The 14590-nt window shown below is 39.2% G+C and overlaps 3 protein-coding genes across 5 annotated transcripts; 1 reads left to right on the forward strand and 2 right to left on the reverse strand.

Moving 5' to 3' along the window:
• Positions 1-49: 49 nt before the first annotated feature.
• Positions 50-6434, forward strand: LOC111252292 (ankyrin repeat and LEM domain-containing protein 2-like). Of its 3 annotated transcripts, none has more exons than XM_086992143.1 (8): positions 50-200; positions 1284-1551; positions 1887-2030; positions 2196-2380; positions 2623-3362; positions 3687-3759; positions 4005-4389; positions 4827-6434. In XM_086992143.1, the coding sequence occupies exons 1-8, from the start codon at positions 161-163 to the stop codon at positions 5149-5151; spliced, it is 2160 nt and encodes a 719-aa protein (XP_086848269.1). In that variant the 5' UTR covers positions 50-160; the 3' UTR covers positions 5152-6434. The 3 variants fall into 3 exon arrangements, with proteins under 3 accessions (XP_086848269.1, XP_022665627.1, XP_022665626.1); XM_022809891.2 differs by having other exon boundaries at positions 114-737; XM_022809892.2 differs by lacking the exon at positions 1887-2030 and having other exon boundaries at positions 111-737.
• Positions 6435-6996: 562 nt separating this feature from the next.
• Positions 6997-9739, reverse strand: amx (TM2 domain-containing protein 3 almondex). Its single transcript, XM_022809897.2, has 3 exons — positions 9573-9739; positions 8312-8795; positions 6997-7949 (listed from the first exon to the last, which is right to left on the reverse strand). Exons 2-3 carry the CDS (start codon positions 8744-8746, stop codon positions 7638-7640), a joined length of 747 nt encoding a protein of 248 aa, XP_022665632.1. The 5' UTR covers positions 8747-8795; positions 9573-9739; the 3' UTR covers positions 6997-7637.
• A 928-nt stretch (positions 9740-10667) lies between these two features.
• Positions 10668-13546, reverse strand: LOC111252295 (coiled-coil domain-containing protein 86). The gene is made up of 5 exons (XM_022809898.2): positions 13253-13546; positions 12590-12698; positions 11590-11697; positions 11143-11229; positions 10668-10791 (listed from the first exon to the last, which is right to left on the reverse strand). Exons 1-5 carry the CDS (start codon positions 13303-13305, stop codon positions 10777-10779), a joined length of 372 nt encoding a protein of 123 aa, XP_022665633.1. The 5' UTR covers positions 13306-13546; the 3' UTR covers positions 10668-10776.
• Between the last annotated feature and the right edge of the window lie 1044 nt (positions 13547-14590).

The raw sequence follows: 14590 nt of genomic DNA on the forward strand, positions 1-14590 counted from the left end.
AATGCATCCATCCATCTGTATAGTGATAATTTAGTTGTAAACACACCTCCAGTTCAATAGTCCGACCGAGAAGAGGGGTAACTGCAGCCAATGTTGTTGTTGTTATTGATAGTACAGTGTCGACCAGCAGTTCGTTGAAAAGGACCGCTAACTAGTCACTATGAGTGCGACAATGGCAGTGACGGCGGCGTCTTGCCGATGTATGTAGTACGCAGTGCGAGGCTTTTTGCAGTTCAATAATTTATTGCTATTGTGTGAAGATTGACGTTTTTCTTGTGCTGTTGCTATCTTAAGCTATTGTGGAGGTCAAGCTTGAGTTTATCTTAGTGAATGCCGATAGCTGAGGTGGTATACAGTCGAATTTTCGAGGCAGTATCTTTCCTACCTTTTTATGGTAGTATACAATGCACCGAATTGTTTTTTGACCCTTGTGACATATGAAGACCACGTTAGCAGTATGGATTCGTTACTAGATGCAGTAAGTCTGAGCAAAAGTGAGATTGTTGCAAAGAAACATTGGGATGCAAGTCAGATCGATTTGTCGCCGAAGCGAAAACGTCGCGAGAAGCTGGGTCCATCCTTGTTTGCGGCATTTGCTGGCCTATCGTTCGGTGACATGTGTCATTCGTCATCGAAATCAGCTGTCGGCCGCACCGCTCCTGGAGTTCCGAAGGAACGCTTTTTCGGGGTGCACATAGCAGGAAACAATACGACAACATCGAACTCGGACATGGATTGTTAGTATCCATAGTTGGTTAAAACCGATACGAAGGCAGTGCCCGTGGCTGCAGACACATGGAAGATCTGAAGAATAGCTTAGCACTTAGTTGATGCGTCGTACTTAATCATTGTATAGGAGGGAAACTAATAGAATTGTTCTCTTACGGAAATGGGTATTCTGGATAGCAGCCAATAATAATATGAATACAACTATTCAGAGATTGGGAGCGGAAGATTACGATTAAGGATACTGTACGGTTTAACTAGATCTCAAAAGAAACTTGAAAAAATCTTGGCTAAGCTTATGAGCAATAGTTTATAGAATCAACTGTGTTTCATGTAGAATAGTAAACCGCTAAAAATATGATAAATCAGATTTATCGTATGTTCTGCACCAGTCTTTGTTATGAACTTGAAGGCAAAAGAAAGTGTTCTGTAAGTTTTTCCTCCAAGGTTATTGACTCTGACGAGTTTTTTTGTACTGGAGCCGGGCTATACTTAGCTGCTCGTTGTTTGATTCGTGTATCTCTGTGTTTATCAACGTCCATATACTACCTTCACAGCAACGCCGCCGTATATCTTTAGTGACCTTGCGTCTGCGATACAGTTCTGTAAGCGATTCAAAAAACAGGCTCGCTTTCGAGAGTTGTCGTCTCGCGCGGCTGCCGAGCAGTTTTCCTTGAGAGGTGACGTTCCATTAGCGATTGATGGAATCGATGGCGAACAACGAGCTGAGAATGTACTGTTGGCCGGCAATCTCGGAAGCCTTTCATCTTTGGGTCAAGCACGAGAGGACAAACTCAAATTAATCGGCGAAAAGTGTGCGTTCAGGTAAGTGATATTTTTTTTTAGAAAAACGTAATAACGACTCACAGCTTTCAAGTCTAGTATTATATCCGTACAATCGTGTTTATTTGCTTGTGGCCGATGCCTCTTAGATCGACCTTTGGAACGAAGTTTTGAATTACAGAATGTATTTACACCAAACTTATCAGAGGCACACAGAGGATTTGTCAACGTTTACTTCGCGTCTCAAATTGAAATGTCTTTTCATGTGGTTTGGTATGTTAGTGTCTCCAAAGCGTATGAACTCTAGTTTGTGAATTTAAAGGAATTAATTTATTCTCCCAAAACTGACCTGTACCACCAATTTGACTTGATGGCAGGGCTCCAAAACCGCAGGATCTGGTTCGATTACGTAGAGTCGTTCTGGATGATGATCGCGAAACGCTTCGGAGCAAAGTATGGGACAACCCTCGTCTACTCATCGGCAGCGGTGATAACCCCACCATTGTGCACGAAGGGGCCAGGTGTGATAGTGCACCTACGTAGCAAAATGTTGTTTAAAAAATGTTTTTCTTAAATTCAGTCCTCTTAAATTTAGAAGTTTTTACATTTGGCTCGTATGCACGAGCAAATTATTCAGTCAGCACAAAACTAAAGTACCGCATTTTTTGTTCTTCTATTAACTGCAGGTATAACGTCTTCCATTGCGCTGCAAAAAGCGGTCTACACGAAGTAATCGAAGAACTCATTCGCCTGCTTCGAAGCGAGACCCTTTTCCGGAGGCTTTACCCAGAAGACGATCAACAGACGACCAAACAGCGCATGGCGTTTCTACTTGGCCTGTATTTGAACATTCCAGATAAAACCAAACGAGGTACCTGTTACGAATTCAAACTGTCAAAACTAATGGATTCCATCATGGCTATGTATTCACCTGTGGGAATCGTGCTGAAATTGAAAACTGATGACTTCCATATTTCGCTTCCGTATCCACTTGTACGTACCACGGAGCTACGTAAACAACGATGGATTTAATCTAATCACATTGTTTTCAACCTCTATTCGGCGTGTGCTTTCTTTCGTCTGTTTTTTTTTTGCTATTTTTGGCCACTCCAGCAAATACCCCGCTTCATTTCGCCAGCGCTCTAGGGCACGTTCGCTGCGTCGAAGTTATGGTTCGTCAACCCGAGTGCAATGCTAAAGCGGTAAATGGAGACGGTCAGACACCCTTTGATATAGCTGGTGACAATGCCACTGGTACCGCAGAAGACAAAGAACGTGCCGCGCTTGCCATCAGAAAGCTGCTAAGTGGTGACAAAGTTGTGATCCCGATATTACGGGACGCAATCGACCTCTCTGAACCCGAATTGGGCTGTCCGCTAGTTGCACATAGCCCCAGCTTTGATTACCACGATCCACCATCGCCCGCGGCGATGCGCCAAGCACAACACTCTCCAACAACGACCGGAAGGAAGTCTCCTGCCGCATTTATTGGACCAGTCTCGGCGATTGAAGCGAAGGAGTTAGCTGAACAGCTAAAAAAAACGAAAAGAGAGTCTGTGCAAATGCGACGAACAGACCCTGACAAGGGTATAGAGGCGACACTTCGCACTTTGGCACGTCAGCGCGGCTTGGGATGGAACGAATTCTGGCCATTCCTTAACAGTTGGGCGGACCTGTCGAGCGGGGCGGGCCTTGCTATCTTCGATAATTATCTCCTTAGCACAATTCGAGCCGGAGTCAGAAAACACGACCGTCTAAACAACATCAGTGATGTAAACTTCAACAAAAACCTTCCGACCGGCCAGTACGGCATGGTGGAAGGTCGAAATGGCGTAGACAGCAGCGTAGAGCAGGTACCTAGCATGCAGACTACTTCCAGTCTACGAGTCGTATCATGGTTGGACACCGCTTATATATATTGGGGCTTTCTATTAAATGCAACCTTTGATTAGCCAGTCGACTTTAGCTGGTTGTTAGAACTAAAATATAGCTTTAGCTTACTTATAAAATTGCTTTTTAACCAATTGAAACCAACACCTATATCTTCTACCAACAAAGAATCCCTAAGAGCAGCTGACGGAATCAATGGAATGTTTGACAAGTTTGAGAGAAATATAAGTATTGTTTTATACCAACTAGTTGTAATTTTCTGTCATATTTCAACTTTCTCGTTTCAGATGGATGCCAGTGATAAAGTACAAGATCAGTCAGCTACAACAGAGCTAATTAAACAACTCTACAATTTTATAAGTACATATCAATAATTCGCTACATGACAAACAATTTGTTCTTTTTTTTATTTTCGTGCATTGTTGCTATCGCGTTTTTTAACATTAACGACCTAGGCTACGAAGTACTGTAATATTAATTGGTATGCAAATAAAGCAAAAAACTGAATATTGTGTTTTTGGGTGTGCTGCCATTATAAAAAGTTTCGCATATTAGCGACAAACAATAATTGAGTTTTTCGTCTTTGCCTTGGTTTCTTCTATTAGATGACATTCTCGATGATATCCAACCACTTGAACTACCTAAGAGTTTATTCGAGGCTTTACCTCGATCCGACCATATTACAGCAGCAAATGATGTCGTACAGAAACTGTTCATCTCACATTACGAGCGGGCACATGTGTGCAGTCATTTAGCTCATATTATGGATAGCTCAGCTGATCCGCGACTGGACTGTGTATTTAGTGCGCTTAAAGGCGCTCTTGAAGGCAGAGGTGAAGATAGCTCACCTTGTGGATGTTCGAATCTAGATGACGGTCGTTCTAGCGGCGATTGCCAATCAGAACCCGAAGACATGGATTATTCTACGACTGAATCGTCACGTGAAACGCCCACCCCCGAGGAACTTTCCCGTTTAGGTTTCATAACTGGGTAAGCAAACGATCATTGCTTTTAGGCTATTTACATGGTATGCCTTGCAGAGGACACAAACATCCTAGGTTCGTACACGTCGTGGATTTTTGTAAATGGTATTTAAAATAGAAGGTCAGTAGTATGCACAGAGTATGGGGCAAACTCGGAAAAGGACTGAGAATTGTTCGTTTTTTTTCAGTTAGAACATATATCATAGACGACGAATGTTTTCATTCTGCCATCTTTCTTCGAAATCAGAGCTATGGAAACTTTAACTTGAAATAGTCAAATCTAATCGTGTTCTTGCAAATAGTTATGTCTAGTTTATTGTATATTATCTATATGTAGTATATTATTTAATAGATTTAGTCCTTTTATTATTTTAGTTTGAAATGTGCATTTTTGCGATTCACTTTGCTCCGTTTCCTTTTTTCTTTTTTTCTACTTTCCAATAGCCCTTTACCGACCCGAACCGATTATCAAGTTTGGTTAGCCATCGAGCCAGTTCGTCGCTTGCCAAGTGAAACATGTTTTCCCTGTGTACACCGATGGATTATTGCCATGAGTTGTTTCCAAGAGGACCAAATGCGCGTATGGAAAAGCCCGCAGGTGTTCCGAGGACGGGTGTCACCCCATGTACAAACGCCTCGGCCAAAATTCTCTCGTGCTTTGGGAAGCCCAATTAGTCCACTTAGCGCGCAAACTTTCGCATCGCCAGTTGCTCGTGACCCAGCCCGTATGAGCTTGCTGTCGATGTTTACATCACCAGGCAAAGAATGAAGAGCGCTTACATAAAAACGGACTAGAGAAATGTAGTGAGGGAGTACACTGTAGAAATGTTTGAAGTCATTAACAGCTTAGGCAAAAAAAATTGATGATGCATTATGAATAATTTACCGTGCTACCAGACTGGCCGGAATGTTGGGACTGTCGTATTTCATGTGTTCATTTTATAAAAGAATGATGCCCTTATATCTGTTGATAAGGCAATCGATCTAAATCCACACAGTCCAATTTGTATATCGATGTAACTGAATTATTTGCCTGGACCCCTGTTTGGCTCGTGTAACTTGTACAGTTTACGTTCTTTTGTAAAACAATTTGTCAAAAGAAGTTGTCAAAAATATGATGCAATGCCTAATTACAGACCTACGCTAATTACGAGTGTAGTTACATAGTAAAGTCTTTTTTTGGAAACAAGCGAAAACGTTTTTTTTTCATATAAGAATACAAGTCGGTGCTAGTCAAGTAAAAAAAAACTGTACGCATTTTATATAATATAAAATCCATTATACATCGCGTCCCACGAAAAAGGAAATCATACTTATAAGAGATAGTGATTGGATACGACGTACGAAATAATAAGTTTTACACAAAGCTAAGTTTTTTAATAGAATCTCTTTTTTTTGTATATTAAGCGATTTGTCGATAGTAAATAGCAAATTGTCCAACAATTTCCACCCGTTGTTTGGCGCTTTTTCGATACAACACGGAGATTGTAAATAATAGAGACTACTTATGATGGCGTGGCCTGGTTCGAGCGTGAATTTTTATCTTCATCCGAGACTCGGAATCACTTAACAGGAAAATTGAATTCGAAGGCTTGAACCTTGGGTGTGTACAATAATGAAAAAAGTACTAGTAAGGGTAGCTTGGTTGATATTACATTTCAACGACCAATTCAACCAGACACAATCAATTTTTGGCCATGTAATGTTTATTGCTGGCCACTGTTTTTGTGATATATGTTTTATGATCGATTGCCTATCACAAAAGTATCAGTGTGTGAATCCCAAGCTTCTCCTCTTGCAAAAAAAATATATAGCAGTAAAAAACGCCACATTACGGTCGCATTGTTGTATTTTCTCGATATGTTGTCTATAGACGCGAACGGCTAGAGGTAATTTGGGAGCCGAAGTGAGCAAAATCAATTTTTATGAAGAATTGAAAATTAAGACAAAAGAGGAAGAGCTTTGTACTGAAGTAAATGTCCAATTGCGCCAGAGTAGTTTATGATGTGCTTATTTGATAAAAATAATAAAGATGGCTGTTATGTTTGATGATATCAATTGTCACGTTTAATAATAATAATATTAATTATAATTATTATTATTGAAGGTCGTGTCTTTTTAAATCTGATTTCGGTTGAATCTGCCTTCCTCCATCATGAGTTGAGCTTCTGATGGAAACCGAATTTTGACAAGTACGGGAAAAATGAACATAAAAAAATCGTAAGCTCTTTAACATGGATTTTATCAAGCCAAGCAATTTTAATAGCACAAGCTTATTTAGTATTCACTTCAGTGAAGTGAGATCGAAGTATTTTAAAGAAAAGGTATAAGCTAAGTCCTTGCGGCCGTCCGAAGCTTGAATGCAAAATTAGTATTGGCCGTGATGTGAGCTTATACAAATATTTTTCCATAGTAGAATAAAAATTTTCAGAAAGCAATTGATGTTCTTAATTACTAAAATCTAGAACGAACCTTCTTGGGCATAAGACCGACATTAAAATCCTTAGACCTTCAATCGTTTCCTGAACAGAAGCCAATCAATTTAGCACAGCCGAGGATTCTATTGTCAAGCATAGCTATTAGGCGCGAATAGCCCTCAATGAATAACAGATCATTACACTTTCTTGTATTCATACAAAGATTTTATTGGCTGACATCGGTGTAACATTCATGAAACAGTCCAATCCACGTCGTGATCAGCCTTCACTATCCATTGCAAGCACTATTGAACACGGTAGACACTTCTCTTATATCTAGCATTGATTGACACCATATGAGTTGTGGTGCGCTACCTCTTACTCCTTACAATTCATCCTAGAGAAGCACAACTTTCATGACGCCTCAAACCTAATTACTCCCGTTTTGACTTCGATAGCAACGAAAGTACTTAATTTCAACGTTCCATTCCCGCACGCAACTCTCATTAGCTAGCTGTCAAAAACTGCAACGGACATCGCCGCGAGACATAATAATAGTAAACTTTAGTCCTATTTTGTCGTCTTTTCTAACGTAAACGGCTGCTCACAAATTCCTTTGAAAGCCTACAATATTCTCTTGAAAGTTTCCTATGCCATTAGCCAAAAATCTGTCAGTACCCTAAAAAAAATTGCTGAATGGTGCATATGCCCAGCCACCTCTGCTAGATCAATAGCTGCACTTATTTAACTCAAATCTTTCCTCTTTCCTCTAAACATTTCAAAAAATTCATACTTCGCCAAAAACCATGAATTAGTCTGCGTGAGCTTGCGTTGCTACCTAAGGTATATACAAAGAGCCATCGGCTGGCCCAAGATAGCCGGTGGCAATAAGCACAACGTCAACAAGTGTCCAAACGCCGAGTCCCCCAAACGAGAAAAGCTTCCCCACGCCCTCCTGCCACATTCCGAGGTAGAATCTATCCACGCCGAAACCACCTAGAACCACAGAGAGCAACAACGCCGTACTCCAGCTATAGCCACGAGTCCAATTGCATAATCGTCGTTTGAGAAAAACCCGCTTGCCAAGGCAGATCACATCGGGACGCACCGTACACGAAGCTGTGTAGTATTGTCGAGGTGCATGGGTAACCTGTATGGACGAAAACGATCACCAAAAAGCACATGGCATTACCATATATAACAGTTTAAATACAGTGATTAGAAGGTATCTGATTCGCTTTTGAAACATCAGAACACCTCCACGAACCTGTCATGTTGAATTCCCCCTCAGGGAAGTCACATATACAGTTATACTTATTCGAGAAAGCTTTCGAAATCTTAAAAAATAATTCTCTGTACGATTTTTGAGGTACTAATACGGACTCATTTGAATACGCATGCAATGAAGGTAAACTATAAGCAATGCACCATCTACCTCTAAGATGAAGCGGCCTGTATTACTACACGATGCCACCTTATTTAATAATAACAAAGCCAGCTCACTATACTTACTTGACAACTGCTGTTATGTTCACAGATGTGCTCCTCTGGGGGGGTTTGATAGCAGTAACGACAGATCATGCTTCGTTTTCGGAGGCTGCTCTCATGACGGCAGTCAATATTTTTCTTTGGCGCACACTCGACAATGACGGTGCTCCCATAGACGCATGTACAATTGAAAAAGCAATCTAAACACTCTCCTGGAAGACTATCGCAGCCTGTCTGGCGGGCTAGCTCAGCGCAATATGCGGGCAATACCGCCGAAGTGAAGGATGATGGGGTGTGCGAGTTGACAGAGGATGTCTGGCCCTGCGAGCCGGAATTCCCTGGCCCGACCGCTCCAGTAGGCAACGGATTGAGACTCTGAAATAACGCCGGAGACGCTTTGCCTACTACGACAAGACCGAGGATAGCAGCGCGCCACATTGTGCACTTTAGCCACGTCATTACGCCATTGATTGAAATTATTGATGCCAGAAAGAGGCACTAAATGGTGCTGAAACGCAAAATATTTGGCACAACGCTTTATAACAGCAGCTCAGCGCGCTCATTTCAAAATGTAATCGTTTAGAGGAGTGACACTGAACCAAAATAACATCTCCACATGTTCTCGAACGCGTAGGCAATCATGGAATCAGCAAAATTTTAAACTAGAAAAACATGTAGTAAAGGATCCATTAATTGTGTTATGTACTTGTCAAATTAATGTGCACTCAAGTAAATCCCTAAGAGAAGCGGTCTGCAACATAATTTCTGAACAGAACTTTATTCTATCATCGATATCTGCGTAAAACACGTAATCACACGATCAAGCATATTTGTTCTCACTAACATATCAGTAGTCTTACACATCCGTTCCCGATACAATTGGTATATCGCCAATCAGATACAAATATTTCACTCTTATTTTTAAGAGGATTATGGTTCTTTTTAGCTGAACGCAGCAACATGGGAATATAGATTACGAAATTATGCACATGGAATATTCCATTATATCTCCTTTTATAATATTTCACCCGTCGAAGAGTTATTTTAAATCTCATGAAGAGCTGACTGTCCTCTAGTAAAATGTACATTATTACAACAACCTATAATCCTATATAATTATATGCTTTTAAAGGCTTATGAAAGAAATTGTCGTTAATTGTCCATCAGCTTCTTACTTTGACACGATCTACTCACGTTCGCTCTATGCCATCGGCAATTAGATTTATTGCAATTAGATGTTAGAAAGAATAACAGGAACTCCTTTGTTCAAAATACATATAATTACCTGTAATCACAGTACGTTGCATCAGTAACGAGCTCACGTAAATGTCTCATTCCTTCGATTCTTACGAATATTATATTTAGTGACCTCTAGTTTCAGCTTATATTCCTCCTCTTTGTGATTTTCACTCAGCTGTTGCTGACCGGCTATCATACTCACTACGCGTCATAAAGATGCGTTCATTCAAACGACAGACGCATTCTCGGGACCTTAAATCACGTTGGGTGCCGTAAGCCGCGTAATAGCTTGATGGGTAACGTATTTACCTGCTCATCTCAAGGGCATGCTGTGGTCTAGGTTAAGATCCGGGCGTAGACAGATTTTTTTTTTTTTAGCCAATGCCTAGATTGCAGTTTCTAATTAAAATAATTATAACTAAAATATCAAGTATGGCCTTTTTAAGCTTAAGGTACGATAGTGAATAAGGAAGTTGTAAATGCGGTTGTTGCATTAGGCGATCACCCTGCTGTTATGCGACGAGAAATATTTGAACCTCCATGCTGCAAGCACGAAATTACGTGATTCCAATACGTCTGTAACAACTACGATTATAATAATCAAAAGATAATATTACTCATATAAAAATATAGATCCTAACAAACAATGGTATAGTACATACAGGTAGAAATAGTTGCACATACGACTATACATACATTTATAGCTTTTCAGTTAGTATAAATCATTGACTACTAGTTTTACCCACGCCTTTTTTACATATAGAACGAATAGGAAAAGTTGGCATGCGCTATGTCTTTTTTGATGTCAGCGCGAATACGATATGATATAGATGTATATTGTATGTATATAATAGATGTATTCGAATGAGAGAGCTATTTAATTATGCAGTATGGATTTTTTACACCAGCTGCTAGCGTAATCTAACCATGGAAACTATTTCTGCTAGCACTGACCGGCAATACCATTATTCTAAAAAACTTTTGTAGATCTAATTTTTGTAAATCAAATACTATTATTTTTCGGAAAGGCTAGAACCTCTCAGCATTAGTATAACCGCTAAAAGCCAGTGTCCGTTACGAAATCTGATGGGGATTAGAAAGAAGCCGTAATAATACAAACGAGTTTTAATAAACACACATCTTCACAACAGTATGCATATATAATTTTTTTTTTATTTAAGTATGCATGCCTAGTCACACAACCCTACGCCCACAACAATATTCATATTTGTGGCAAAAATTGATTTCCCTCATGAATTGTCCACCTGGAATCAAAGAATTTGTTTAGATTTACCAAGATGTCTTTGAAAAAAATAATAACATTGAAATTATAACAAAATACATACAAATTATGGAAGTAAAATGTTTGTCTTACTAGAAGCATTAGATAACTAGAAGCATTTATTTTTGAAGGACAAACTACGCACGCTTTTTGAGTTATACGCTATTTTAGTCATGGTATGTGATTAAACTGAATTTGAGTGTATCACTGTCATCTGTCACTTTAAACACATTGAACTTAAACAGCATAATTCTTCCACATTAAAAATAATAGAATACCCAAATTTTATACAGAATAATTCTTAATTTACAGCATTTGTGCGGAACATATATACCTTGGTCACATCTCTCTTCTTAATATTTCGCAGTTGCTTTTTCTTCATACGCTTCATCTTTGCTGTATTTTTAATTACTGATACAATCTGAAATGAATCAATCAAATCAAACAACACATGACAAACACGTTCAACACTATCTAGGTAAACTGTTTCCGTGTTGTTACTAATCCAGCTTTAAAGCACGCTTAAAAAATGACAATTTTACGTTACAACCTTATGCAGAACCTGAATGAGTATCAATCGATTCGTGTTGGTCCGCGCTGATACCAATAATCAATTCGTTTTGTTATTAGATATACCGTCATTATTATGGCAAGCTATTGCCTATTTCACTATTACCTAATATAATTATATATAAAACACTAAACCCGCGAATACAATTATTTGTTAAGGCCCCCTTTTAAACTATGTAGCAATTCTATGGTAAACGAAACTGTTATTTACCTCTCCTTTACGTTCATTTTCTTCCCGTCGCTTTCGATTAGCTTCGCAGCTTCTCCGTTTTGCTTCACGTCTAGCGGCATTACGAGCAGCCCTCTCCTTTTCAAGCTCCTGCAATTGAAATGCGAATTTTTTTTCCGTTCCCAAATAGTATTACGATGTCGACGCGTGGAAACGCAAAAGATGCGTTCATGCGCACTTTGCTATAAAAATGGGTGGTAAGTGATTGGATCAAATGTTTAATCGAATGCAGATCTATTCATATTGACCTGCTTAGAGATACATGGTAAGAGCTTTAAATTTGGACAATATAGTTGAAAGTACTCAACGTCTTCGTGCTCAGTTAGAGGCATGACAGGCCTTAACATACAGTATGGTGAATCGCTCACACCTAGAATAATGTAAACTGTATCCTTACAGTTTTTCAACTAATCCTAAAGTCCTTGTAGTCTACTTTGCTTTTCTTTTAAAAGTCTCCCATTTAATCCTCGATGAATCTGGTTCTGCTGTTTGTTCAGCAGCTTTTATAACGTAAAATATCGATATTTGGCAAGCGATAAACTTTATAATTGCCCTTGTAGTTCATCAGCAAAGCGAGGCTTAGACGTATGCGTGCCTCGTCTCATGCTGAAGGTCAGTCGTTTGAAATGATGTTTAATGGCAGCACCGGATACAAAATTCGAAATGTTTTTATATTAGAAAGTCGTTTGGCAAAAAAAGAACAATAGCAGGTTATCTTGGCTTATGTTATAGAGATGAATCTACTATTGCTACCATGATGAATATAGACTACTTTTTAGAGAACCTGGCTTCCTTCTAGCGCCCACAATAACGGATAATGGCGCAGTAAGCTGAGAAGAAACATACGGAGGTGCTGTCTTAGGTTCGTCAACGCGCTTACTTTCAAAACATTAATCCTAGCAAAAGAAGATATGTTAGACTCGATATCAAAAATCCCATTAAACAAAAAAATGAAAAATTCAGCTTCATGATTAACACTTACCCGAATCTTTTTGCGTTGCAAACGTTCTTGCATAGATTTTTCGAACGAAGTCTTCAGTGGTTTTACGGCTATCATCGATCTGAACCGTTGCTTCGGTTGTTTCCATACTCTGCAAACAGGGATATGGAGCGAATTCATGTGGAGTGATCTACATTACCGTAAGGTGTTTTCGATTGTTTAACATCTTTCAACATTTGCAAAGAAAGCATCAGAAGATAAAATCGCTGTTTGACTATTTTTCCTTTTGCTCCTAAGAGAACTTTATTTAATTCTAAATGTCACGTTTTACCGTTTTAGAGAAATCCTATGATACAAATTGTTCGAAATAAATATCCATATTTCCACTCTGCTTCGTGTTAGTTATCACTGACAATAAAGACGGATAAGAATTAGGTGACTTTATAGAAATTTTGTTATCTATTTCTGCATTTTGGCAGATGTTTAGATATTTAGAATTCGATGGGGATAAAGAGAACCCCATGCAACATCCATTGGGCTCATAAAAACTAGCAGTTGCTGGTTCAACTCCTGCTAACAACATAAACTGCATGACAAAGTGTAAATTTGTGGTTGAGTAAAAAAAAAAGCGCCCTTTATCGATGGCCGGTTAAAAACGTTTATGGAAGCGTTACTGGTGCTAATTAATATTGACGACGGTCTTACCTGCCGGACTTTGGCACTCCTCTTGGAATTTCACGTTTATTAACAGAATCCATAATTGTTTAGTTTTGCTGTCCTATCGAAAAAATGAATCAGTATTATACAAAACCCCGCGATTGTTTTTTAATCGCTTGGAGCTGAGCAAAGGTGGGAGGCGCCGCGACAGAATCTCAGAAATGTACAGTCGCAGAGAATGCTCCTTTGCACTTTCCGCACACAGTCACCTAATGCGCTCTTATGGCACAAACATCAAAACAGAACATCGACGGCTTTCACGTGCGTCGGATTGTGTTATAAACAAATGGCTGATGGCACTGATCCATGCTTGTATACTTAGAAACTGGCTTGATGGGCGATCTAAAAGAAAGAAAGAAGGAGCAGCAGCCCGTCAACGCACACCTCTTGGACTTATAATCGACTGTAAGGAAGGCGCAGACAATTATTCCCGTGAAATATATTCGTTTATTTATATTTATATACATGTATGTATGAATTCGGCTAAGAATAACCAATGCCTAGACATATATGATCAGAAAACGAACTATGCTTTGTTTCAATCATTTTTAAAAACGACGCATGTCAGCTTTAGTGCAAAGGTTCCACCCAGGAATATTTTCGGAACGTAACCATTATAGGACAACCGAGAAGATTTTTGTTTTTCAAGTTATTGATAACGCCGCGTATATTTTAGACTTCCCAGCAGATGCGGGTCAACTTGGAAATATGCACCCCTAGCCTATTTATAGAGGCTGATGTAGGATCTGCATCAATAATAGCTATTCGCGCATTGCAAAATCAAAATTTTCACCAAACAAGAAGCCATGCTTGTCGACAAAGAATGCATGTGGAACTTCTTGAAAATTGTGTCTAAGTATAACGTGCTAATTTTCTGCAAAGTAAAGACATGTTTTACCGAATAGATATTTGTCTCTGCCGCTAAAGCTATATTTTGGAATAGAGAATTTAGAGCAAACGTCAACGTTTGAAGTCAACTGATATTCAATGTTGCTGACATGTCATATATGATGGCTATGCTGTAATGTGGCTCTATTGTAATTAGACTATTGCCCATATTTTTTAAAGTATTTTGGAAAGCAACTCTTCTGATGGCTTTTTGGTCTTTGAGCGAGCGTTTTTTGGTAGGAGCACTCTCATCTAGATACTACAGTGATCTTCACTACAATACAAGATCATATTAAAAAAATTATGCAAGCACATAGTTACTTGTTAAACCCTCCTTTTTTTCGCCTACACTCTGTGTACTTGCTACAGCAGTAGATTTCCAAAAACGTTTTATATGTGAAAAAAATCTAAAACAAATTACAAATACTCTAGAATATG

The sequence above is a fragment of the Varroa destructor genome, unplaced genomic scaffold (assembly GCF_002443255.2).
Source record: "Varroa destructor unplaced genomic scaffold, Vdes_3.0 BEIS01000006.1, whole genome shotgun sequence".
NCBI classification, from domain to species: domain Eukaryota; kingdom Metazoa; phylum Arthropoda; class Arachnida; order Mesostigmata; family Varroidae; genus Varroa; species Varroa destructor.

Excerpts from the sequence above, each read along its gene's own strand:
- LOC111252292 (XM_022809891.2), top strand. The coding sequence starts at position 392 with ATGGTAGTATACAATGCACCGAATTGTTTTTTGACCCTTGTGACATAT. Across the intron at positions 1,552-1,886 it reads GGCGAAAAGTGTGCGTTCAG|GGCTCCAAAACCGCAGGATC; the intron begins GTAAGTGATATT and ends ACTTGATGGCAG. Across the intron at positions 2,381-2,622 it reads TCCAGATAAAACCAAACGAG|CAAATACCCCGCTTCATTTC; the intron begins GTACCTGTTACG and ends TGGCCACTCCAG.
- amx (XM_022809897.2), bottom strand. The coding sequence starts at position 8,746 with ATGACGTGGCTAAAGTGCACAATGTGGCGCGCTGCTATCCTCGGTCTT. Across the intron at positions 7,950-8,311 it reads AACATAACAGCAGTTGTCAA|GTTACCCATGCACCTCGACA; the intron begins GTAAGTATAGTG and ends TCGTCCATACAG.
- LOC111252295 (XM_022809898.2), bottom strand. The coding sequence starts at position 13,305 with ATGGATTCTGTTAATAAACGTGAAATTCCAAGAGGAGTGCCAAAGTCC. Across the intron at positions 12,699-13,252 it reads GGAGTGCCAAAGTCCGGCAG|AGTATGGAAACAACCGAAGC; the intron begins GTAAGACCGTCG and ends CCCTGTTTGCAG. Across the intron at positions 11,698-12,589 it reads TGCAACGCAAAAAGATTCGG|GAGCTTGAAAAGGAGAGGGC; the intron begins GTAAGTGTTAAT and ends TTTCAATTGCAG.